Consider the following 27,122-nt stretch of genomic DNA (forward strand, 5'->3'; position numbering starts at 1 on the left):
GGGGAAGGTGAGAGGAAGAGTCTTCAGCTCCTGGCAGACACCTCAGTGATTTAATCTAACTCCTGGCCACCGCCCCTGGAAGCCGTAAACAAAACCCAGACATTTTATGGTGCTTTTCACCTTTTAAAGGATGCTAATTTGTTTATGGGTGGCTATAATTCTGCCTGTGTTTGCATAGGTCAGCTCGGGGCTAGAATGTGCAGCCCTCAGACATCGCCAGCTGGGCTCACCAACATCAGTGGTGAGATGCACAGAGCCTGTCAGCCCCGAGTGAAGGGCTGAGGTGGGAAATAGGTGCACAGGGGTATCATGCTGGCCCAGTGATGGTGAGAAGGACACCATCCTTCTCACCAGCTCAAAGGGCAATTAAACCTGAGATTGACTTTATTCAATAGTTCTCCATACCTTTCTTTTCTTCGTAAGTTTTATTATTTGTGTGTGTGTGTGTGTGTGATGTGTGCGTGTGCTATGAGACATGTATGGAGGTCAGAGGACAACTTCGTGGATTTGGTTCTCTCCTTCCACCTTTACATGGGCTCTGGGGGTTGAAGGCATGTCATCCAGATTGTGTGAACTCCTGGGACAACTTTAGCTAGTTGCTTCCTTTCTGTCCTCTTTAGATCTTTCTGTCCTTCCTTTAGTCCCCACGCTAAAGTGGACTAAAACACATGATGGTACACACCCCTGTCTCCATGGAGTAATGGCTGAAATACATACCCAGCACCCAGCACCCTGCAGCTTACCCCAGGAAGGAACAACGTTCCTCTGATTCCTTTCTTGACGTGAACACTGCTAGATTGAGGCTGTTCTATTCTAACCCTGGCCTCAATTTTCCTACCTATAAATCGGGAAGATGTGCTTTGTGTGTTTGGAGGCTCTCCTCTGCAGCCCAAGTGTTCTGATTCTACAGTGTTGCCCAGAGTTTGGGTTCCTTATACCAGAAAGTAGCCACAAGCATAGGAATTGAGTATGGCATTGGCTCAGATTCCAGGGCTGCAGTTCAGGAGCCACTGCAGTCTTAAGCTGGGCACAGAAGCCCACTAGGCCTTGTCTTTCTCATTTGTCAACACAGGATGGGGTGAGCACAGCACCTACCTGAGTGGCCAAGCATGTTCAGGGTCAAGAATAGCAGCAGAGACAGAGCTTGCTTCCTACTGTGTGCTCAGAGCAGGGGATGCCGTCTCCCTCTTCCTCATCGCCATCATTGCCCACAACTGCTAGCATCATTATGGCTATATACTGTTCCAAAGAGACAGCTAGAAAGGCCACTGTCAATACTCTTCTAGTGCAGTCCATCAAGGCTTGCTTTCTGAGCTCCTGTCCATCCCCCCCGCCCCTTGACTTGTGTGAGCATAGGCATCTCTTGAGACATTTCCAGATCATTCTGTGGGAAATGGAAAAGCTGGTGGAGACCCACTCTCCTCCACACGGGGGTTCAGTACACTCATGATCCATGAACTTGAGCCATGAAACCACAGGGAGAGCAGAGCTCCGAGCCAACCCAGAACTGGAGCTTCCTCATGCCTCATCTCCTGTCATCCTTAAAACTCCCATGGGACTGGTTTTTACATAATGAGCAGAAAAGAAAGCCAGTACAAGAAGGGGGCGGGGTGTGGATGGCGTGAGCTCACCAGGGACCATAAAACTAATAATAATAAGCCAGAGTAAAAAACCAGATCTGCCCAAGTCTGGACTTCTCGATCCATTGTCCTGGCAGTGCAGGACACGAGTACTATGTGACTGGGGGAACCAGCCTGGAGCTGGAGTGAGGTCAATGTGTCCAAACCTTAAAAATCCCAGTCCTGAGACAGGCAACAGTAAGGATAGCTCCCTCCCTGTTCTGGGCTGGCACACCCTGGAAAAAAATACTCTTGCGACTCCCACCCCTGCCATCCTCAAGGTAGTCGAGTATCCTGGTGACCAGGACATGTCCAGCTAGGGCCTGGGCATCCTTTCCATGCAAATGAAGCATTCCCAACACCTCACCCCCCACCCCCAGCCAATGATGTCTCACTTGCCTGAAAACCCCTACCCGGCTCCCCAAGGTTTATGTTCCCACACAATAAAGAGAGTTGTATCACAGGGAGAGCTATGTCACCGAAAGAGCTGTGCTGGAGACCCACTCGCCCAGCTAAGCTTCATGCCTTTGAGTGCAGGGCCTGTATGCATCAGTGCCCGGATGCCCCAAAGGGAAGAAGTGGACCCCAGGCTCCGAAATGACAGCAGTGGCCACCAGGTTCCCATGACCCATGGGCTCCATCGGCTGGGACTCATGGTGTCTTGAATCTCCTGGCTAGTTTTGTCAGTGGGAGCGCAGAGCAGGTGTCAGAGACACCCACAAGTGGCATTGAGTGGGTAGACAAGGGGTTGACCAGCAGGCGTCTTGCTGGCACATGGAGTGAGTGAGCATCCTCCCCCTCCATGGAGGTGTGGATTTGAGCATTGTCAACAGGTGCATGGGGACCTGTGAGACACGGGATACATGAACTAAATGTACTCTGCTCTTGGGCTTTCCGTGCCCTCCAGAGAAGGGTGCGATGAGGTATCTTAATGCAATAGAGATGTTTGGCTTGGGATAAATCAGGAGGCGGGACTCCAGCCTGAGGATGGCGGAGGAGATTGAGTAGAGTGAGCAGTTCAGACAGGAAGAAGTTCTAAGGCCCTGGGGACTGAGGTAAGTTGGGCCACTTTGAGTCATTTGAGCCAGCATGTCCTCATGGACAACCCCCCCCCTCCACACTCCACCGTACCCCAAGAACAGGGTATCCACACCCACCCACACAGTTCAGTAACAAAAGTATAGCTGCAGAGGGAACTAAGTCTGAGTTTGAAATTGTCTTTTGATGTTTTCTAGGCCCGTCATCCTCTCTGTCGGGCAGATGGGAAAACCCACATTGGTACAAGGGAGATGCCACTCATTTCGAGGGACCGCATGGAGAGGAGAATCCATAACAGATAAGGAACTCTGCCTAGCATAGTTCTTGGCATTCTAGGGCTCTGGCCCGTGTGCGTGCCCTCCATACACATTCTCCACCTTGTCCCTTGAGGCAGCCAGACATGATTCAGGAGGATAAAACAAACCCGACCTTTTCCCTCAAACTCTTGCCCAATTCATTTTCTCTCTCAAAGGCCAGGCTTGTAGCCATTGACATTCTAGCTCTTCACAAAATGGAAACACAAGGAGGTAAGTAATTCTCTCTTATGCAGAGATCTATGGTGGCTCTATACTCGGCCAACCTGGAGAGTGACAGAAATTCAGATTCTAGAGGGGTCCAATAGTATGTGAAAAAAAAAAAAAAAAAAAAGAGGTCATGCTAGGGCACCTTTCATTCTCTGTCCTGGTGTAGATAAAGTTGGAGCATGCTCCATTAGGCTCCACTCGGCTCCACTCGGCCCCACTCGGCCCCACTCGGCCCCACTCGGTGCCTCTTCCCCACAGTGTTACCTCTCCATCTGAAAATACTGTCTTCTGACTATTCCCCTTTACCAGGGTGCCCAGTTGGTCCAGATGAATCTTACTGATTCTTCCCTCAACTAGGACAATAGACATCCGATTGTTGACTGACTTGGGGGTAAAACTAGCCAATCTTCATGCCTCAATATGGGGAGCTCCATAGAGAGGTCCATGAGGACAGACTGAATCATAACTAATCTGTGAGTTTGCTTGGTGGCTGGCTCCACCCCTTATTGCTAGTATACCCCCTGCCCCCACTAGTCTATGCTCTGGGGAACCTGACCCATCTCCCCAGCTCCTGGGAGCTCCTCAAATAGCAGTGACAGTAGAATCCACCAAGGCACATTTGTTTAAACCCAACTGACAGAGATCCTTATACTCCCCAGGAGATGAAAAGAAGTCAAGCGAGCAAAGACTGCCTCAGACTGAGGAGAGTCCTTAGAGCTCACAATGGGTCCAGAATCTAGGAGAATCCTTTTGTTTTTCCCTGGTGCGCTCCAGAGTGGAGAACCAGAGCCCGGGGTAGGGCCAGCCTTAGGGAAGTCATCGAAGTCTCTAGCTTACTCTGATACCCTGTTGCTCTGTAGCTTGGCATGGGGGGGGGGGTTCCTAGGCAAAACACAGTAGCGCCATCACGTCCCATACCCCTGATGTAGCATCTTATCGATCTCCCTCCAAAAAGTGAGACCAGGACTGGGAGGACTGGGGACAATACAAACACCAGAGGACCAGGGAAAGCAGTCCCCGTGGAAAGAGGAACATGCTAGAGTCACAAAGTCTCCACTGAATGGTCCAGTATCCCCGTTGGTCTCCCTGAGGTTTTAAGCTTAGGGAGGAGGGGGCCATGACAAACACTGTCATTGCCTTTGTGCCTATGCAGAACTACGACCTCCCCACACGCTCCACCCCTACTGTCTAGGAGGAAGGCTTGGGCTGGAGCACCTCTGGCGTGAAAAGGAAGGCAGAACAATGGGAACCCAGCAGACTCTCGTCTGTGGAAGGTCACAGACACAGAGGATAAACACTTTGTCCCAAATGGTGAGCATGCGTTGGACTCCATCCAAGGTGGGAAGATAGTCTGACTTGCCTTGAGAATGTGATTAGCATCTTGAGAGCCAAGGTGAGTAGATCAAAAGAAGACCAAGGTCACAGGAGAGTGGGTAAGAGGCCCAGCTGCAGGTGCTGGGGCCTTGGCAAGAGACCTTCTCTCCGTCCCTCCCCCCTCCATAAGAAAGCCTGGTAGTGGGCTAAAGCAGAGATAGCCCACACAGAGGGGAAAAAAGGCAGTGCCCAGTAGAGGAAGGGCTCAGAGGGAGGTGTGCTGATATTCATACTAGGAGAGATGACCCACCAGGTTCCAGAGGTGAAAAGAGCACAGTGTGGAAGACAGACAGGAAACACAGCAGGGAGAGTGTTGCTTGTAGGTGACTGAAGGAGGGTTAGGGTCTCACACAGGAGCGAGAAAGAGAAGGAAGGCATGGACATCACAGAGCAGGGGATGCTGGGCATATCCCCCCTGAAAGCTTTAGCAGCCTCGCGCTTGCCTAAGTCTCTCAGTGCAACTCACAGAGTAGGTCCACGCTTTCCCAGGATGCCTTTCTGCTGTTCCACGGAGGCATTGCAAATAGTTTGCAGTGATGGAGAGATGGCCCAGGCAGTAAAGCGCTTGCATGAACGAAGACTTGAGTTTGATCACCAGAGCCCATGTAAAAAAAAAGCTGGGTGTGGTGGCATGCTTCCATTATCTCAGCACCACAGACGAAGAGACAGGCAGGGCTTGCTGGCCAACCAGTCTAGCCTATTTGGAGATCTCTAGGCACACATATACATGCACACATACATGTAAACTTAAACACACGTAATGAATGATCTGTGGAAAAGTGAGGCTGGGAGAGCAGCAAATGAGAGCTAATGGGGACCAAGGGGGCCTTCTTCATGGTGATGCCTGTGGTGTAATGCTTGGGAAGATGCAAAGAATAAATAACAGAGTTTCAGAACGACTACCACGTGGGAACATGAAGGGGAACACAAGACACATTTCAAATAAGACAAATCAAAATATGAAGCTGTTGGGCCAAGTTCTGTCGACGTCCGTAGTACAAAATGGTAGGCTGGGGCAGAAGGATCAAAAGTCCTGGGCTACAGGATGAGTTCAAGGCTAGCTTGAGCTACTTGGGAAAACCTTATCTCAAAATAAAATGAAAGTGGGATGGCAAGAGGGCTCACGGGTAGAGGGGCTTGCTGCCAATAAGTTTGATCCCTGGGACTCAAGGAGACAACTGCTGACCTCCATGTGTGCACCTCGAATGCGTGTGTCCACACATAATCAATGAATAAATGTAATACATTTTAAAAAAAAAATTAAAAGCAAAGAAGGCTGGGAACGGCCCGCTGTGCCCCAGAGCTTGCCTAAAATGAGAGAGGCCCCAGCAACCTTCAGTGTGACTGCGACGCTTCACGGTCAGCTAGACTGGATTCAGAGACACAGGGATGGGCCTGCCTGGGAGGGTGCTCCTAGAGGGAAGACTGAGGGGAAGACTCCCCCGGGACGTGACAACACCACCCCATAGGCCGGGATCCCAATGAAAATAAATGGAAAACAGAAGGGGAGAAGTGAGCCCAGCACCAGCTCACCTCTCACTGCTTCCTGACTGTGAAGGGCACACGAGCAGCTGCCTCGTGTCCTTCTCCATCACAGTGGACTGCGTGCTTTCAAACAGTAAGCTAAAATAAGCCCTTTCTCCCTTGAGTTGCTTCTTGTCAGTATTTGGTTGAATGACAAGAAAGTGAGCTGATATCACACACACACACACACACACACACACACACACACACACACATACACACACACCTCACAGGCACATTTACTCCCCACTGTATACTCCAAATGCACACACACCACACAACCACACCCCATACACATATACTACACATACACAACCCGCCCACACACATACACACAGGTTTTCTACAACTGTTTGTTGTACTGAGTTTCATAGGAGCCCATGCCGGGTGACATAGATGGTGTAACTACCTGCTTGGCCTTAGGCAAGATCCTTAACCTTAGTGCCTCAGTTCCTCCTTCTGTAAGATGGGAGTAATCATGACAGTCCTTACAAGGATGAGTAAGACAAACTAAGGAAAGTTTCCATTACATAACAGCTCCTTAGAAATGTCTTCCCCCCTCTGCCACACTCAGAAGAGTCACTGAAGAAAAGCATGCAGAGTAGAAAAGAGCAGGAGTAGAGAAGAACAGTAGAGAAACGGCTCCAGAAGATGTCAGGTCTCAGGTAACAGCACGGATGATGAGAGGAGAGGTTCCGGGTGGGGGAGTCGAAGTCTTCACAACATGAAGTAAAAGGGAAATAGACGTTTTCCAAGCTCTAAATTTATGATGCGGTTCAAACCCCTCCCCCGCCCTGTGCACAAACTACAGGTTCAAGAAGAGATGAGGTTTTAGGGTCTGGAGAACAAAGCATGTCCCCAGGCCCCGAATGGAGACAACAGAGACCCGGGACCGCCCGAACCTCGGAAGGCAGACCTCAAGGACCGCTCTTCTGGGAAATATGGTGGAGGAAGAGGGTAGGCCGGAGATCAGGGGTCCAGCATTTGAAGGAATCTCTCGGTGAGACTTCTGAAATGGCATAGGCAGGGGGAAAGGGGCATGGGGCCTAGGAAAAGTAGACTGCAGGACCCGAGGGAGAATATTTTAGAAATAAGTTAGACACAGAAAAAGGAATTATCACTCGGCGATTAATGATAAAAATCAAGGCCATTTAGTAAAAACTGAGAGATAATCTTTACAAAGGGGCACATAGGGACAGAGAAAAGAGATGAGGCACACTCTCTGCTCCGAGGACTCTTTATTTAGCATGTCTCCAAATGAAATACTTTTTTAAATTAATAGAGTAAGATAGAGAGGGGACAGAAAGAGACAAGAGAACAGCCATGTAGGCTAGACATGCCAGGTAGGAACTGGCCTTCCTAAACACGGTTTGCAGCAGGTTTACTCATTTTTTTACGTTGTTATTATTATCATCATCATTAGTATTACTGTATGTGTGCGTGTTTGTGCACAGGGTTGGGTACATGTGCCAAGGCATGTATGTAGAAGTCAGAGCACAGCTTGTACCTAAAGTGGGTTCTCTCTTTCCACCTTTCACGTGGGTCCTGAGTTTGAGCTAGTTTTGCCAGGCTTTCATGCCAAGAACCTTTACCCACTGAGCCATCTCACCAGCTCAAGAGTGGGCTTTTTTTTCTACACAGCTCAATTTACATATTATTACTCCAAGATGTTGAGGGCAAGAACCCCCATCCCTGACCACTGAAGGTCTAGTGGGTCGAAACCAAAGGCACTAAGCTCAAATAGCCAGGCCTTTAGCATTTGTGATTTAGCCATATGAAATTGGGGTAGGGTGTGGGGGGAAGGGTGGGGAGTAGGGGCTGGTATCATTTATTCCACAGACACTTTTTTTTCTCTCTCCTTCTCCCAAACAAGGTTTCACTCCAGGCTCCAGGCTGGCCTCGAACTCACGGAATCCTTCCCTAGCCTCCTGAGAACCAGAATCACACACCTGTGCTACCACAATGGCCTCAGCAGTAAAGGCAAAGCACGCTGGGTGCCTGTCGCAGCCAGACACTGCTGGGAGAGAGACCCCTTACCCTCTCGCACTGAATCCCTCACCCTAGAGATAGCTGTGGTAGGAGAGGTTCCTTGCACAGAGAGACAGAGACAGTCAGAGCGGGGTGCAGAGAAGTCCTTGGGGATTCGCCCATCCACTCATCCTTTCTGTACAAAAAGACACAGAGGCAGAGGGAGGGAGGCAAGCGGCTCGTGTGCAGCTGCCAGGCGATAGCTTCTGGGAGCCGTTGCTCAATACGCCGATCTGAAACTCAGTTTTATTTCCGTACACAGCCCGGTCGCCTCCACAACAGTGTCCAGCCGCAGCACCCGAGGGTCATATTTCAAGGTAATATTTCTGATATTTTTAGCAAACAGATTCCATGGGTTTAATTATAATGCATTCACTTGTTCTCTCTTTCTCTCTCTCTCTCTCTCTGTCTCTGTCTCTCTCTCCCCATTCCCCAGATTAAAAGACTGGACAAATTCTCCCCCCCCAAAAAAAAAATAAGTCAGGAAAGCGAGCAAAAGAGGTGACTGGCGAAACCAAAGTGGCGGGTACCACTGATAGGTGGGTATACAGCCCCCACCAGACAGTGTGCCCACTCTCCTGTGGGTGACATTTCTCACCTCTGCGCTCATCTTTTGTCTCCTCCCTGTGTGATGAACAACCTCTTTTGCACACTTTATAACATTATATGAATGGTAGCTGCCTGTCTCTAAGATTTTGTTTTTTTTTTTTTTTTTTTTTTTTTAAATATGATTCTCTGTCTGCTCACAGAGGCCTTACTTTGAAACCTCCATGCCCAACCACAGATATCCAAGATAAGAGTCTGCCAAGAAAGATGCCATCTCTGTCTCTCCGTGGCCCAAGAACAGTGTCTGAACTCAGAGGGACTAGTTTCAATCTCCAGATCCCTTCCTCTGGGCTAAACGTTGTGCTCGCTCCCTGCTTCCCAAGGAGCCACAGCAGATGGGTGTCTGAAGGTGGAATTAGCGAGAGTCATTACATGAGGGCGTTCTCAATTGAGTGCCCCAGAGTAAATAGTAATTACACGTTCCTTCTAGATTACTCTCAGCCTGAGATGGGGAAGAAGAGTCATGGATGGCTGACCACAATACCCTGAACGCGCACACGTGCGCACGAACACACCGGCTGGTCACAAGTCTGCCTTCGGAATTTTCCCTTAGGAGCATGACGGCAGTTCTGCAGTCCCTCGGAATACGCAAACCGCCCACCCCCACACCCCCAGGCACTAGAAATTGCCCTTCCCTGTTCCCATTTTTCTTTCCTTGTTGAGTAGTCCCAGAAGGCGTCCCATCAAACAAGCAGTCCCCCTCCCTTAGTTACTCTTTATAGCCAAGAAGAATTGGCCTTACACGGAAACTGTAAGGCGCTGTGGGGACTTAGGCTCACAGACACACAAGGCAACTTATGTTAATCATTTCCTGCCTTCTCTCCTACATACAGGCAGCCATATATGCTGGCCTATGAAAGAGAAAGAGAGCTGCTTCGCACACAAGGTGAAAGGCCTTGCCAAATTAGCCCAAGCCCTGGATAGGCGACAGGGTCACTATGTTAGTCAGACTTTTTAGTCTTTGCCACCAAATCCCTGGCAAAATGACCGGAGAAAGGAAGGGTTTGTTTGGGCTCATGGGTGTAGAGGCTTCAATCGGTGGTTGGTTGGTTCTGCTGCTTCTGAGCCTCAAAGAGTCAGAATATCATAGCAGAAGGGAGTGGGGTGTAAAGCTGCTCCCCACATGGTAGCCAGGAAGCAGGGAGAAGTCACAGATAGGGACCAGGGCCAAGATAACCTTTAAAGGCATACCTTTAGTGGCCCGGCCTCTCAAGAGTCTATTCTTATTTTGGTTAAACGATTTATTAGGCCAGAGCCCCCATGATCTGGTGTCTCCAGAAATGTCCACCGAGTAATCTAGTAATCGTTAGTAATCTTTAGCTACATGCAATGTAAAACCTTGACACCACCTCAGCAGTAGCACCTTTCCTGATGTCTGTCACCTGACCAGGAAGAGTCTGAAAGGACTGTAGGGATCCTGAAAGCTGTTTTCCTCCTGGCCTTCGATGCCAGAGCCCCTGGAAAACTATCACCACATCTTCTAGCTCATCTCTCTCACCACAAAGACTCCGAGAACTTATTACCCAGGGAGCACTGCGCATGGGAATTTCATGTGTCTCCCGTGGTCCCCAACACACTCTGAAGGAGGTGTTTTCACCGTCTCCACCTGTGGACACTGGGACTGGGGTGACATAGGCTGGCAGCTACTCTGTCCATCATCACAGCTGGTGACAAATGAATAGGGCTCTTACTCACACTTCCAGGTCATAATGCATCACCGAGTCAGGGCAGGAACTCTTCGTAGAAGCCACGGAGGACCCCTGCTTACCAGACCTCTGGCTTTCTCAGACATTTTTCTTACATATTCTTATACAGGACAGGCCCACCTACCTAGGAATGGGGATACCCATAGTGCATCAATCTCCAATGAAGACAGTCTCTCACAGACATGGTCACAGGCCAAGCTGTTCTAGGCAACTGTTCAGCTGAGGTTCCTCTTCCCAGGTGGCTTTGGATTGTGTCAATTTGACAGCCTTGTGTGACTCAGAAGCCCGCCTTTAACCCAAATCTCCGAGGCTACCATCCAGGGAGAGACATTAATCCAAAAATAACTTAATCCAAAAAGTTAAATGTTTCCACTTTTCAGGAGCCATTTCTTCTCTGGTTTTTATTTTAGTTTCTCATTAATCTTAGAAGATTCAGCCCCAACTGGCAGGCAAAGAAAGCATGCCATCGAGAGGCTAAGCCTGGCAAAAGTCCTCAGGGGCTAACTTCTCTCTGGAATGCCCACTGAGTCCCTTCCTTTCTTTCAGCTGCTGCCCAAGGGTGGCTAGTAGCTACAAAGCAGGCACAGGGCTTCTCCAAGCATGAGGAAACCTGGGTGCCACTGAGGGGAAGGAAGAGACAGGAGCCACGAAACACACCAAGCCACAGAACTGTAGCCTCTGCAAACTGAAAAAGAGTATTAAGACTTTTGGATCTATGTGTTTGGATGGGTAGCTCCAGTCATCTTCCCCCCCCCCCCAGCAGTTCTCCAGTGTGCTTAGTAATAGAAGGGTATGAGAGAAATGAAGAGGAAAACAAGCCAAGAAAAAATGATAGCAAATTCACCGAGCTCAGGCAAAGCCTCACCTGGGTCCGTGACTTTGGATGAGAGGGCCAGCTGACCTACCGTGACTGGTTCTGAGACACAGGTCCATTGGGGTCATCGCTTCTCAACAGGTAACTCCTTAAAGCTAGAGAGACTTCCCGCCAGCCCTCCTGTCATGACCAAGGGAGCCACATTCAGGAGAGGGTGAGCACCCATGTTCCCAAGGACTGACCCCTTGACATCTCTGTCCTCTCACGGCCGCAGGCTGTCTGTGGACTGCCAGGGCCTGCAAACGGAAGTGTACTCCCCCCACCCAGGTGCTCTGTCCAGCTGACTTCAGTGTTCAACGATGCTCTGAGTATGGGCCTCTGAGTATGTGAGTGTGTGTGCATGTATGTGTGTGTTCGTGTTTGTCAAGAGTGTCCTTTACCTTGTTTCCTGAGACCGTTTCTGGTTGGCCTGGGACTCCCTGATTAAGTGAGGCTAGGTTACCCACAAGCCCCAGGGATCTGCCTATCTCCATTTCTGTAGTTGTGGAACTATTAATGACATGTCAGGCTAAGCTATACCCCTCCTCCACACACACACATACACACACACACACACACTCTCTCTCTCTCCACATCATTTAAGCCCTTTGGTGTCAAAGTAAATATAACTTTTCAGGAACTCACAAAGAGAAGGTTAAAAAAAAAATGCCCTGCCTCCTTCCACCTGCCTCCCCCTAAGTGAATTGTGCACACACAAAACATGCTGCTGGTACCAGACTTCACATATACAGGGGGCCTGCCTGAGACTGGCACAGAAGCAACCCAATCATGGCCGTTCTTTCTGCTGTCTGTCCCTGCCCCTTCATTGTCAGAAACCCTAAAATACTCCCATATCCACACACACACAGAGCCTAATCATCGAGAATTTTGCTCCTGAATATTTCTAGAGAGATCACTAAGGCAAGCTAATCAATTGTCTCAGCCAGCCGCCCCGTCCCCAAGGGATTCCCAGACTATTCATAGCTATCATTTAACCCTCAGCAGCCCGAGGTTCTGCACCACATCTTCCCAATAGAGATGCTGCTCGGCGACGAATCCAGTACCTGCAATGATGTTCATGGCCCACCACCTTTCAAAGGCCTTGTCTGTGCTAATGGAAGCAGACACTCTGTGAGGCTTCAGAGGCAAGGGCTTCCTCTTATGTGTACCCCTGGGACCAGAACGGGGGGGGGGGCGACTGAGTCTGAACAGCCAGAGGAAGCGGGGACCATTGAGAAAGGGGAGAGGGGAGAGCCTGACAAAGGAGAGGAATAGGTGAAGGAGAGGCACCTGTTCAGCAATTAAATCTGACATCAAGTCAGGCAAAGCTTCTCCAGTGAAAGTTATAAAATTCCTGGGAAGATTCATGATTAATGAAAAGGCGACTAAGATGGTTCTCTCTCTCTCTCTCTCTCTCTCTCTCTCTCTCTCTCAAGTGGGAGGGGCAGAGAGTGAGAGGGGCTGGAGCTAGAACCATGGTCAGTGGGTCATGAGCTACCATAGTAGTTCATATTCAGTAGTCCTTAACCCGTGGGTCACAACCTCTATCTCCAAAAATATTTACACTGTGATGCATAACAGTAGCCAAATTACAGTTACGAAGCAGCAATGAAAACAACCTTATGGTTTGGGGGCACTACAACCCGAGAAACTGTATTAGAGGGTCGCAGCGTTAAAAAGGCTGAGAACCGCTGATATAGATGGATAATCAAAGCTTCAGTTCTCTCCTTCTGTGATTAAGGGATCGGACAGGCCCCTGGAGAGAGAGAAGAGAGTTTGCAATTCATCCGAGTGCATTCGTTGAGTGTTTATTGTATACTGGGCACTGTACCAGGTCTTCAACGGGGCGGCGGAAAGGGAGGCAGTGACAATTCAAGTGTTTGCTGGCAGTTGCCGCTGTTGCTGGGGCAGAGAGCAGAGAGGAAGGAGCGAGAATACAGGTCACGTTTTGCGAGTTTTGGGTGGCGCTGTAGTCTCTATTTAAGATTCCCCTCTTCAGCCAGGCGGGGCAGGGGGGGCTTCTCAGTGGGGCAGAAGAGCAGAACTCATGGCTCTGTGGAATAGCGATTCCCTACACAGAGGACTGGAGCCTCACACCATAGGACAGTCCTCGTGGACACGAGAGGGGCACCCACATGGTGCTAGAATTGATCTCATAAGGCAGTTCCAGCATGTGAAAAGGGGACCGAACAGTCACCCGTGGCCCTGTAGTCACAGGGGTGCTGGCTTTACCCAGACTTATCCGGCCTTTCTGTGTCTAACAGTGGAGAGCGGCCTCAGAGAATGTCAAGAAGGGAGCAAGATGCAGGATGGTCTTGAGACCCAAGAACCGAACTTCTCTCTGGAATATGAACCAGGGCTCAGAGGGTGGACAAAACCTCGGTTTCTAGAGAGTCAGACCCTGACTGAGCAGCGTTGCCTCAGGTCCATGCTCTCTCTGCTCCCACACGGTGACTTAAAACTCCAAGTTCTTTCTAGAACACCGTGAACTCTGCTCCCTGTGGGGTGTCTGCGGAATGGCAGCTGACGTGTTGCGGACTCAGGACCTCATTTAATAACACATTAGGGAGAGCAAGCCTTTGGGGAGGTGTGCGGCCTGTTCCTGGAGTTAAATCCCAAGATGTGCAGAAGCCGGTGCTCAAGACCGAGCTCAGGGAAGGTGTCCACACTGTTTGGACCCAGGGATTGAGCCGCTCATCTTCCCTGGGAGGCAGTCCCAGATTCCATCCTGAGCAAAGGGGATAAGTGAGACCATGAGGGCCCAGCAGCTCTAGTGTCACCATGAGAAAGGGGACCGGCAGTATTGGAGTCCTAGCTGTCTGGGTCGTACCTAAGGCATGTCTGATCAGGGATGGACTAGGCCAAAAATGTGGGGGTGAATCTTGGGTGCTCCAGGTCTAGTGATGGCGACAATCATCTCCCTGGAAGTGAATGCAGTAGAGAGGGAGGCCATAAGTGGAAGAGTGGAAGCCACAAGAAGAGGAAGATGTCACGGAAAGGTGCTAGGGGTACATGAGGAGGACCACGAAAACTCGAGAGCAGTGTTAAGACTCATGGGCCAACACACATGGAACACTGAGAGAAAGCAGTGCTCAGTACCCAGGAGGCAACAGAAGCCTGCACAGGAAGCAAGTCAGCTGACCTCAGAAAAGAGGGGTGGAGGGAATCCAAGTTAAAGAAACAAGCTATCCACCTGGGTGGTGACAGGGGAAGAGAGGATGTCATAGAATGTCCACATCAGGGACTTGGGGAGGACCCAGGGTCCACAGGGACCCAGGGTTGTTCAGCAGTCCTGTGGCTCTGCCATCTCCTTTATTGTACTCCAGGGAGCCAGCAGAGAAAGGCCGGGAGCCTTGCCTGGGCTTGGATACCTGACATCAGCTTGACCTTGACATGGCTCAGCCTTGGCCTGAGTTGCTCCTGGCTCTCTCTGGCTGGAGATCAGGGAGTTCTCTACCTGCCTACACCTGGCACAGTGAGCCAGAGAGGCTTGGAGAGCCTGGGGGAAGGGAGCGGAATGGTAGAATTTAGCAAGTGGGCCCAACTGGAGAGCACAGGCTCTGGCTGACATGGCAGCTCCTGTTCCAGGGACAGGGACAGATGCGGGTCCTGGGTCGCTGCCTAGGCAACAAGAGGAACTCTCCAGATGCTGGCAAAATGAGCCATACTCCTGTCTCTTATTCTCGCCTCCAGACTAGAGAAAGGAAGATCAGTTTGTGGAGTCGAGTTGCTCAGCTCCTCCAAGCCTCCTGAGGACGTAGCAGTCCAGTTTGTGTAGGGTTCTCTCAGAGCCCTTTCGAAGCCTTTGGCTCCAGTTTCCATTTTTGCTTTGTGAACCCAGTTCCCTCTCCCCACAGCGCCATCCTGCCTTCCACTTTGAAGAGCCCAGAAGTTCTACAGCTGCCTGGAAATGCTGATGACTTAACTGGTTTAATTTTTTTTCCCCAGCAGCCCTGAGGGGTTTTAACTCTTTCCTCCCGCAGAAACCCAGCTTTTGGAGTTGAAGGTTTAAACTCTCACTGGGAGACTCATAAATATTCGGAATCACTCTTTCCCTCTCTGTTTGATTAGGAAATGAGCCTTTAACTCAATGTAATCCCCAAGCCATTAACAAAAAAGCCCTCAACAGCTCTACTATTAGAATTTCACTCCTAACCCGCGGAGGATTGAATTAGATTAACATAACTACCCACAATCTGAGTTTATTTTCTGTGCCAGATAGAAATGTGTTTTCAGAAAAGGCAAGGGGTAAGGGGGTGGGGGATGGAGAATTGAAAAAAAAAATAGGAGATAGATAATGAAATGTAAAAATAGAGATAAGAAGGAGATGGACAGAGATAGAGTGATGGGGAGAAAGCTATGGCAGGGGCTTCGGTTTAAAGCCCCTGCCAGCTGCCGGTTTTATTCATGGGGTGTTTGGAGAGCCCTCAAGTACCTAAATTGTTTGAATCAGGGGAGTACTTTCTGACATTGCCATCCCTTCTTCCTGGAGATTGACGACCTCGCACCTGAGCCTGAAGCATTCCAAAGCACCTGCTCGTTGGCCCCTCCGCCCCCAGTGTGCGAAGAGGTCAGAATGGATTTCTGCATGCTCCAGGGAGGGAGGGAGGGCACGTGAAACCACAGTGCGCGCACATGTGTGACTGCTTGTTGACACGCACAGAGCTGAGCGACGATGCCAAGGGTGGCGTTAGGTTCTGCCCACATGAAGTCACAGACAGCTCCGTGACCAATTGCATTTAAGAAATCAGTTAGGGGGAAAAATGAGTCTGATGGGAGCTCAGACCACATAAAATTAATGGTTATTGAAGCAGAAACTAAGTAATCAGAGGCTGTATGCAAATGCCCTGAAGTTTCCCCAACTGCATCCCCACAGGGAACCAACGGGGGAGAAACAGCATCCTGAACACACGGGACCAATGCCAAGGCCTCTGCTTCCCAGCAATGCCCCCAGCCCACCCGAACATATCTGCAGGTCCAAGGAAAGGGTGGCTTGTTTCTAAGTGTTTCAACAAACTATCTCCTCTCTGGACCGTGAACTGTAACAAGAACACAAGACTCCCCCCATCACCTCTAGTCACGAGTCCCCACCAGACTGGACTCGGAGTGGCCAGGGGGGGAGGGGCTGGCGTAGAGGGAAGGATTTGCCCCTGTGCTGGAAAGGTTAGGAAAAAAAAAAAAACCTGCCAGACATTGTTTTAAAAGCCACCGAGCTCAGAAAGTCTGGAAAAGTTCAGCTTTGCAAACAGCGGATCGCTCCGATTTCTGTGCATACAATGTCTCAATCACTCGATTCATATGCGCCTTAATTAACAACAGCCCACAAAATCCCACTCCAGCACACTGAGGGGAAAGCTTAGCAGGATTGGTTTGTCACACAGAGACCTTGAAATAGGAAATAACAATAACCTGACATGGTCACTCTGCCCAGCTTCCCTTCCCTGGACTCTTGGGCATGATTGTGGTGGCAGATCTTAAGTAATGACAGTCACCCTCTTTACCCTCCCTCCATTCCTTCCTCCCTCCATTCCTTCCTTCCTTCCTTCCTTCCTTCCTTCCTTCCTTCCTTCCTTCCTTCCTTCCTTCTTTTCTTCCTTTCTCATGTTTTGAGACAGTGTCTCTAGGTAGCCCTGGCTGTCCTGGAACACACTATGTAGACCAGGCTGGCCCCAAACTCACAGAGACACCCCTGCCTCTGCCTCTGCCTCCCAAGTGTTGGGATTAAAGGCATGCAATATCACACTACGGCTACCTCCTTAATTCTTTATTCTGGGTTTTTTTTTCCCCACTGGTTAAACCTCGGAGTTCACCTTCTCTTTTCTTTCTTTTTTCTTCTTCTTCACGGCCCTCCCTCCACAATAGCAAATTAAAGATATTAATAACCCAACAAAAAGTGCAGGTTGGAACAGGGAACCAAGAAAAGGGAAAGTTAAAATGAAAATGAGATCGAATTGCCCCAGGAAGCATATGTGTGCACGCACGTTATTTAACTTTCATCAACTATTTTGCTGACAAACCTACTCTGCTTGTAATCAAAAACAATTCAGCCTGATTTGCTTTGTTTAATGCTTTTAAATTGTAGTAAGGATTGTTTCTTTGTTCGGATACTGTTTTTCTAAACAAATCTAGAAGTGGTCTTTAGCAATATAGCATCTGGTACCCAATGCATAAGTAAATAGAACTCATTGTAAAAAGAATGAGGCTTATTTAAGTATTTGTACATAGTATACATTCAATACCATTTTTTTTTTTTAAGTTTAAGGCCTTCTTTTCCAGCAGTGCTGTAAAGCCAATCTCCCTAAGTGCAAAATTTCTGGTAAATATGACCCATTATCTAGAAACTAAAGTTCCGAGGATCCATGTGAAGCTCATGGCGGCTAAGACTCACTCAGGACAGTGATGGGGGTAGGGATAGGGTGTGTGCGCTTCCCAGCTACCTAACACGCAGAGCAGAGTCTGGCCACCTTGTTTGCCCCTAGCCCAGCTTTGACAAAACAGGTAACCTTTCCTTCCCAGTGAAGGGCACAGAGCCCTTCACGCCTGGCCTGCTACCCCCAGACACCTTCTCTTCCCAGCGCAAGTTTCCTTACTCCTTCCCGAGTTGAGAAAATACATCCAGCCCCAGCCAGCCAGGAAAGGCATGGGTCGGCAGCTTTCCTCTCCACTTCACAAAGTAGAATCACTCCATGGAAAGGGGGGGGGGTGCCCCTTTTCCTTGGAGGTGCTGTAAATAAGATAGGTACTGGACCTGTCATGGGTCTAGCTGGACCTGAAAGCTCCTAGGGTACCCCCAAGTCTGTCAGCACCCCACCATCATCACCCTGAACATCCTCCCCCCTCCCAAGAAGCCAGTCTCCCCCCCCCCCTTGTCACCTTGTCGCTTACCAAATGCTGGAGCTGCTAGCAAATAAAAAGTTTTCATGCTGGGAGACATAACCACCCCACTGAGCCGCCTGTGAACTCTTTGCCCTTTTGATTTACTTACTTTCTCTCCATGAAAACAAATAAAAAACCAAAGGGAACCCACCGATTCCAAATGAGTTTGTGTAGCCATCCCACCCAGCTCAGTGGAGACCCCCCTGACCTTCCCATGACAGTCTGAGAGAGGAGACATTTACCTCTCAGCCACTCGGGGATGGATGTTTTAGTGTGCGGAAACCAGGATGAGAGAGCCGGCGTGGGGAGATATTTTTATCCATTAAAAAAAGAGAGAGAGAGAGAGCAAACGCACGGGAGAGAGGAGGGTGTGTAGGGAGGAGGACAGGAGGCACAGGGCAGTCTGGGGAGGAGGGAGAGGAGAAGTTAGCTGCTTACTTACATGGTTGGGCTGGCTGGCTAGAGGACGGGGCTGCCGAGGAACTGAACGGCTACCCTCAGGTGTTCCAGTGGCTGATGACTCGTTGCCTGGCTCCTCCGACACCAGCTGACAGTCCCCTCTCTGTGTCTCTTTGTGACTAAGGACACAGTACTCCCAACCTATAAATAGATTCCCGACTCCGTGATTGATATAACAGGCAGCTGACAGAAAAAAAAAAAAAAAATCCCACAACCATAACCAGGTCTCAAGCAAAACAGCAAAAACCCCTGGACTTTCAATTCCACGGAGCCCCGGGAAAGGGGGTGTGTGACATGTATTGGCAAAGGGGTTGGACCAGGGCTGGCAAAGTACTGTGGGAGAGTGGAAGACAATGGCTCCTTGAGTGGCGCAGCTCACTCAGGGGTCACACGGAGCTAGTGAGCACCGGCCTTTAGAAAGGGAGGGAGGAGCTTGCAGGAGGTCCTGACCCTGCGAAGGAGAGCCCCCACCCTTGGATCCTGAGCTCTGGTTGTTAGGGCCTGAGTAGTCAACATTTTGACTTGGGAGCATTCGTCTTTCCACGAAAGTTTCCATTCCCCCTGCCAGGTCAGGAGGCAGGGAGGGTGTGCAGCTCTCCCGGTGTGAGGGCTGTGAGGGCCACCGAGGGACTGTGGGGCCAGGCAGAAGGCCCTACCCCGAGGGTAAGGAAGCCCAGGAAGCAATTGTGTTCATAAGGCAGAGTGGCATTCTCCAGGAAGGAAGGGCTCTTGTGGCAGCCCCTGGCGCCTGTTTTTTCCAGAATGATTTCCTGCAAAGATTTTTTTGTTGTTTGCTTGTTTGTTTGTTTGTTTGTTTTCCAGAAAATGAGCATCACTCTTTGGGAAAAAGATCCAGTTCCTACATACCTGACACAAGCTTCCTAACACAGGTCAGTCCATATCTAGGAGCTAAACAAGGGGATGAACTTTCTGGAAAATCATTAGGGGAAAGACAGTCATATAGCTTGATCAGGCGGGGCCGGGGGCCTTGGCTTTAGAATTACTTGTGAATGCTCAGCTGGGCACAGCGCCATTTGTACGAGGTTCCCCTTCAAGAGGGTCATGGAGCCAGCCCTTGCTGGTATGGAGGGGACAAGATAAAACCCTTCAAACTTCCTGATCATGCTTTCTAAAGGAAGGAGTTAATCCTCTGTCTCTTCCTGTTAGACCCAATTCTTCCCCCCCTGGGTTAACAGAAACCACAAGGATGTGTGGTACCCAAGTCACAGGTCTGTTTAACCTCGTTCGGTTATCCTTGTTACAGCCTGCCAGTGGAGCAGAAGTTTCAGGAAGGTGAAGACCAGGTTTGTCTTATTCACCTTATGGCCCAGGATTACCATGGTAAGTGATACATGGCAAGACTTCCGGACAGTGGACTTCCTAGTTGACTAAATAAATGGATGGATGAGTGGTTGGGTGAATGAGTGGTACCCAAGACAAATGGAAGTCATTCTCCTGGGATGTCGGAAGTGTGTGTTTCATGAGAATACCACTGGGAAAGTAGAGAATTGGGACAGGGATCTGAGGAGAATGAGTCTGATGTGTCCAACATTTATGCATGGTTCTATCCGAGACCTTGGTACTTCTAGGTACCAGGCCAGTGCAGCTAGTGGTCATCCCTCTAACCAGCCTGGCCATCTGCAGGGTGGCTTGCAAGTATTGCTGCTGGGAAGGCAGAGAGGCCTGCAGAGGTGGGGCTTGGGAGGGGTCCCAGCTGATGACCGGATTCAGAGGCACTTGGCACACATTCCCCACCAGGCGCCTTCCTGGGGAAAACCCCTCTTCTGATGCAGACTGAGGTCTCCCCTTCATAACCGCCTTTCTCTGTACAGTCTCCAGCAGGCTGTCTGGCTTGTCACTGACCCCTCACCGCTTCCTGGCAGGAGGCTTTTGTGTGCTCGCGTGTGCATGTATGTGTGTGAGTGTGTGTGTGCATGTGTATGTGTGTGTGGCCCTGGGCTTCCCCAGACCTCAGTGCAGTACCTGCTCTGATCCAAGTGTTGAAAGTGCACCTCCAGGAAGCACTTGCTTAGAGAGACCCCATGAAATCCTGATTTTGACTGTTATCCTCAGGCTGATTTCTAAATTGGTCCAATCTCATTCTCAACTCTTCTAAGTGAACCCAGCCTTAGAGTCACTCATCCCTTTGCACTGCCAATGATAACCTACAGAGTTCCTTTGAATGCTGGTCACCATCTCAGGAGACCACGGACCACTGAGCTCTCAAGAGGCTCACTGTTCCATCCTGAAGCCTGTCCCCCTGCCACCTGCAGGCCCATCAGCCGACTAGCTGTGTTGAAGTTTCTCCTCTTTCATCTACTCCTAGGAAATGAAGGTCAGGTCCCTTAGTCTTCTGAGCCTCACTTTCCTCATTTGCAACTGGAAACCCCAAGTGTCTAACTCACAAAATTAGCACGGGAATAAAATGACTCTGTTCAAGAGGATGCACAGGACAGTGCCTCGAACACAGAGGGTCCTATATCAGTAAATACTCTGGCCATCTACATCACCCACGGGCATCCTGCGTTCCTTCTGGATATGGTCCCTGCCCACCTTCACCACCTCCCTACTCCTTGCTTCGGTTCTCCCCATCTAGAGGTAACATTGGCAGGATGGGCTGATGACTGGTGCTCTGGCCCACATAGCCCCCGGGTGGAGGTCAGAGGTCAGGAAGAAAAGATTGGTGACTTTAGGAGTTTTACTGTGTCCATCCACAGGCAGGGGACAAGAAAAGTAAAACAGTCCCAGAAAGATCCTGGATTTTTCCCTGTGACTTTACCTGTCACCCCAACAGTCAGGATCACTGCACACCCACCCCTCCTCAACACCCCATCCATCCGCCCTGAAACGCTACACTCAATTTGAGTGTTCGAGGATTTCTGAAGAGTTGAGAATCCTCCACCATCCGGAAGTCAGTCACAGTGTTGCTTTAAAACAGGTGATCTTGATAAGTTTTCCTGTCTCCAAGCCTGATGGATTGAATTCTATCCCCAGAACCCACATGATTGAAGAGAATCAACCCCCACAAGCTGTTCTCTGACCTCTACACACATGCCATAGCATCCCTAATAAATAAGTAGATAGATGATAGGTAGGTAAGGTAGGTAGATACATAGATACATAGATAGATAGATAGATAGATAGATAGATAGATAGATAGATAGATAGATAGATAGATTTTTTTTTTTCAAGACAGGGTTTCTCTGTGTAGCCCTGGCTATTCTAGACTCACTTTGTAGACCAGGCTGGCCTCAAACTCACAGACATCCACCTGCCTCTGCCTCCCTGAGTGCTGGAATTACAGGTGTGCCCCACCGCACCCAGCACAGCTAGATTTTTTTTTTTAACTCAGGTAATCCAGATGGCTGGAAAGATGGCTCAGTTGGTAAAGACATGATGGCCTGAGTTTATATCTCCAGAACCCATGGGAAAAGACAGATGTGGCGACGCACGGCTGTAATCCCGTGACGGGGACAAGGGGATCCTTGGAAGCAGGCTAACTAGTATGTCCCATGTGGCAAAGTCCCAGGCCAGAGAGAGAACCTGTCTCAAACAACAGATAAGGGCGCCTGAGGACACACCAAAGGTTTTCCTTGACCTTCATATGTACATGTAACCCCGACACTCACACACACATACACATACACACATACACACACATACACTGAGAGAGGGAGAGGCAGAGGGAGAAACAAAAATAGAAGCGGCTGATCTCCATCTCACTGCAACCCAGTCGTCTGCTGTGCTCCAACAGAGCAGAGGGCCTCTCCTCCTTCAGAAGAGGCTCAACCTCCTGAGATCTTCTTGAGCGTTTCTCCCCCTCCCCTTGAGTGTTTTGCTTTGTGTGTGCAATGCACTCTCATAGAAGCATACACTTGAGCGTGGTAAGTTCATCCACATCCTGCACAAGAGCTGGCATTACCTATCTATTTCTAGAACATTCACAGCACCCCCAAAGGCTGCCTCCCCGTCTTAGACAGGTGCCTCCATCTCCCCCTGGGTTAGTCTGCAACCACCACCCCAGTGCAATACTGTAACACTATTTCTCTTTAACACACAGATTTTGGGGACCTCAGCCTCCAGGAAGCTTATCTTATCTTTATGTTTCTGTGGGTTTCCCAGCCTGAGAACGTCCTATGCGAAGACTCATGCAGCACGGGCGCCCCCCCCTAAACTCCTAAGCCCACGTGGCCACGGCCCCATTACAGCCGAGTGTTTTGTGTGATTTCTCTGGTCTTCCGTCTCTTGCTGTCCCAGTTCTCTCTCAGCCATGTCTGGGGTGAGCCTCTCAGCCTCAGCCTTCAGTAAGTGAAACTCCTGTTCCGTCATGGCTGCTCCGTGGGGCTGTCCTTGTCATGTCCTCCACACACACACCTGTAGGAAAGATTTACTGCTCTGAATTGGCTGCCTTATCAAGTGTCCCAAACCACGTGGCTTACAACAACAGAAATGTATTGACTCATTATTCTGGAAGCTAGAAGTCCAATATCAGAGTAGGGTTGCTTCCTTTTGAGGCTGTGACGGAACCTGTTCCATGACCTCCCCAAAATTTAGAGGCTTGTTGGCCATCTTTGGTGTTCTTGGGTTGCAAAGGCAGTTGTGTGCCATTGTCCGTGTTTGCCTCTCTGTCGCTGTGTCTAAATTGCTCTTTTCTGTAAAAGGTCATAGGACCTCATCGCAACGGGATTATTTGCAAAGACCCTACTTCCTAGAAAGGTCATAGCCACAAGCATTGGAAGTTGGGATTTCATCATCTTTTGGGGGATAGGTCTGACACAAAATGTCGATTTACAGAACAGACGGTGAAGCGGAGCTCCGAGACACAGAGCTGAGAATGTGTCACCGCAGGGAGAGGGCACAGACATAGAGAGGCATACCCCTCCCACCTCCCATGGTTCCTTCTGCCTTAGGGATGCCTGGCCCTGTCCTGGCTCTGTGCCACCCAACTCCAGCGTCATTAGTCCTGGCACATCAAGGTGACTTTACACTGTTTACAAGAGCCACTGAAGATACAGCCCTGTTCCCTGCCCCCGCTGCCTTATCAATTCATTTACCTTTCAGAGTTCCCTGGAGCAGCCTGCCAACCCAGAGGGAGGAGTGGGCCAGGAGCCACAGCCCAGGGAGGGCCCTGGAGCACTTTATCTGCAAAGACAATCTATCTGCTTGGGGACAGACTTAAATACAACACAGCAATGCAGCTATGCCATTAATCATCTCCTACTGGGACATGAGAGACCAGGAGCAGGCCACAGTGGGCACACTGGCTTTCAACACAAGGACAAGGTTTCCTGGGGGGTGGGAGGGGGTGATGCCACCGGACTCTTCCTGTCCAGGCATCCTTCCAGACAACCTGGGGCAGCATGGCATTGTGGGCATGGGCCGAAAAGTTCCACGCTGGTCACAGCAGGCATGGGAGGAGAATTGGGAAGGGCGGTGGGAACCCTTTCAAAGGGTATCCTAATGATACAGCTTCCCACTCTGGGACCCTTGTTGTCACTTGACCGGGAGTCCCATTTTTTCAGAGGACTCACCAGGTCTGGCATTTTGGCATCTGTCACCCACTGGGTTCTGTGCTCCTTTTTAGGGGAAGGAAAAGGCACCAGAACATAAAGGCAAGACAATGCAACTTGCGGTAAAATCAACACATCAGGAGCTTCAGGCTTGAACAGTCTCTTCCAACTTCTGCCATCGCACCAACACAGACTTGCTGTCTGCTAGTCAGTCAACCTCCCAAAGGGCAAGCTGTCTTCATCGGGTGCAATCCCAGCTCCACCCTCCCTCATCCTTGACCCTACTTCTAATTATTGTCCACAGGCCAGCCTAGGAGAGGCATCCTCGATGTCTAATATCTGCCCTTTTAGGATCCTAACCACATCCCCCTCCCACCACGAATGCATCTCAGCCGTCGCTGCTCACCCCATGCTAAACTGAGAAGTGAATGCTGACTTTTCGGGTCCACCGTCTCAGGTTACAAAGAAACAACAGGCATGAAATTGACGGCTCTCAAGCCTTGAGATCTTCTGTGTACCGAGCTCTCTAGGAGTCGCCCAACCTAGATTGTCGTATTTAATCTTACAGTTACCTTGATGGGCTGATGAACAAAAGATTCTTTTCTCTGGCTCCTAATCCAGGAGGCCACCAAGTTGGAGCAGTCCCATGACTTGCCCTAAGTTGCAGAGCAGGCAAACTGTACAGTCAAGAAGGCCTATACTGAAGTTGCTGATTAACCATCCCTGCTATAGCCTCCACCCAAGGGGAGGGGCATCAAGACACAGCCCCATGATGCTGTTTAGCTAAAGGAGAAGGGCTTCCACAAACAGGTAGAGGGGAGAAAGAGGCAAGCCACAGGCTTAGTGGCTGAGTGGGCCCTGAGTGTTGTCTCTAGGCTCCCAGATCACTTCCAGAGGTTTGGGCTTTTGTTCTTGTGGGTAGAGCAAGACCTTAGAACCCAGCGGCTTCTGGAAGATTCTTCGGTGTTGGATGGAATCCCAAGGGGACTGCCATCCATCCCCCTTCCAACCACCACCAGCCTCTTTTCCAGAATGGGGCTTAGCATACAAATGGAGGAGGGGAGGCAGGAGAGAAAGGATGGAGAGTCTGGGCTCAGGCTTGAAGAGATTCTGGCATCCTGTCCCAACTTCAAATCTTGTTTTCTCATAAATCAAGGAAACAGGAGCTGCCCTCTCAACCTGACCAGCCTGCTCTGTAAAACAGGAAGACTGAAGACACCGCTGCAGTTCTGGAATATTGTGTTATTCTAAAATGTGTCATAGTGACCATTCATTTACTTGAGTCAAAACCCAGCAAAATCTGGCCATGGCTAACTGAAAAGGTTGAAATGACCTGGGTGGTCTTTGAAAACAGAACCTTATAGGTAAATTCTTTGTGGTACAGACACAGGATGAAGGAACAGACGCTCAACTGCTTAACCCTGCTTGCTCTTCCCAAAGGCCAAAGGCCCTAGGAAGACACTAATTGGCTCAGCCAGGGTCATGTGACCATCCTGCAGGTGAGGGAGCTGGCAGCCCACCAAGACTACAATGGGAGAGGTTACTTCCAAGGAAAAGAGAGTACTGGGCATGCTAAGACTCTCTAAGAGTCAAATCTTACAAATAAAAAATGTCTAGGACTCTTAGGAATATGGATTTTCTATATCCAAAAAGAAATCTGTGGGGGAGCACGAGCCTTTTGGGGAAGCAAGATTAATGGCGACCCTCTTCTCCTATCTCAGATTAATTACTGCTCTTCTGCCTGCCCCCAGCTAGCAGTACCATCTGGGCCCCGCTCCTCGCCCCGCCAGGACTCTCCTTCCCTCTCTCCCATCATCAATCCTCCCACAGCTCCTTCCACTGAGCACATCAAACACTTTAGAAGTCTCTTCTGTGCTAAATCAGAACAAAGCACACTGCCTCCTGTAGGGCCTGCCTCCTCCTCAGCCTCCCTTCCCTGGTATACCATCCCCTGGACCTTCAGAGTTGTTGATAAGTCTTCCTTTCGTGTGACCAGGTTAGCAGTCCAGCTACTGCCTTTGACTCAGGGCACTAAAAACCAGACTTGCCCTCTCTTTCCGTGACACACTCGTCCCTCTGTGTTCCTTGGTTTCCAAGGCACTACCATCTACACCATCCCCCAACAGAAACTTTCAAGTTACTCCTCCCTTCATCTTTCCCTCTAATCCTAACCCTAAGCTTAACCATCTCACTAGTCATCAAGTTCAACCAGGAGGATCCACTCAGCTTGAACCCAGTCTCTTACCAGGCTTTGGTCTGGCTTTAACTCAAGCTCTTACTAGCTTCTACTTGGACCACATGGACAATCTTCTTGTTGGTTACTCTGGCTTAAGTCTCTGCCAAACCACTTCCATACAGGCCCCCGGGATGCCATGTTTGGGTCTCTGTGATGATGAAGACCCAGTGCAATGTCTGTGCCCTGACCGGCTGTCCCAGCACACAGGCAGGACTGCTAACTACGGTGCGGTGGCAGATAGCAGGACACTCAAGAAGCAAAACTTTATCCCGCACTGAACAGCAACTCTCTGCTGTCCTCACCCCCAACCCCTGACAAAGAGCATTCTACCGTTTCCATGAATTTGACTCCAGATACATCCTGTCAGAAGGGTCGTGCAGTTTGTCCTGTCGGCGACTTACTTTGCTTACCATGTCCTCCAGAACTCTTCCATGCTGTCACATATGGCAGGATCTCTTTTCAAGGGTGAGTAACAGTTCACTGTATGCGTGTTACATTTTCTTTATCCTTTCAATTCTTGATGAAAGGATTGAGATTGTTTTCACAGCTTGGCTATTACGAATTATACTACAGTAAGGTGTAGGTAACTTTTTGAGACTCTGATATATGTGTGTGCATATATATGTGTGTGTATATCTATATATCCACATACGATATGTAGCTACACACACACACAACTACTACAGTGTGAGGTAGCTCCCTCTTTAACTCCAAGGAAGCATGGTATTTCCCACAGTGGGATCCTTCCTATCAATAACGCGCAATAACT

The 27,122-nt window shown here is 49.7% G+C and overlaps 1 protein-coding gene across 1 annotated transcript in view; it reads right to left on the reverse strand.

The window, feature by feature from the left end:
* Esrrb (estrogen related receptor beta) overlaps window positions 1-18,648 on the reverse strand; it is a 161,379-nt gene extending 142,731 nt beyond the window's left edge. Inside the window, exon 1 of the mRNA XM_055593119.1 lies at window positions 18,591-18,648. Coding sequence (XP_055449094.1) covers window positions 18,591-18,592 — 2 coding nt within the window. The 5' untranslated portion in view covers window positions 18,593-18,648. The remainder of the gene's footprint in view (window positions 1-18,590) is intronic.
* Between the last annotated feature and the right edge of the window lie 8,474 nt (window positions 18,649-27,122).

The sequence above is a fragment of the Psammomys obesus genome, unplaced genomic scaffold (genome assembly GCF_907164565.1).
Source record: "Psammomys obesus unplaced genomic scaffold, mPsaObe1.curated_primary_1811, whole genome shotgun sequence".
Classification (NCBI taxonomy): domain Eukaryota; kingdom Metazoa; phylum Chordata; class Mammalia; order Rodentia; family Muridae; genus Psammomys; species Psammomys obesus.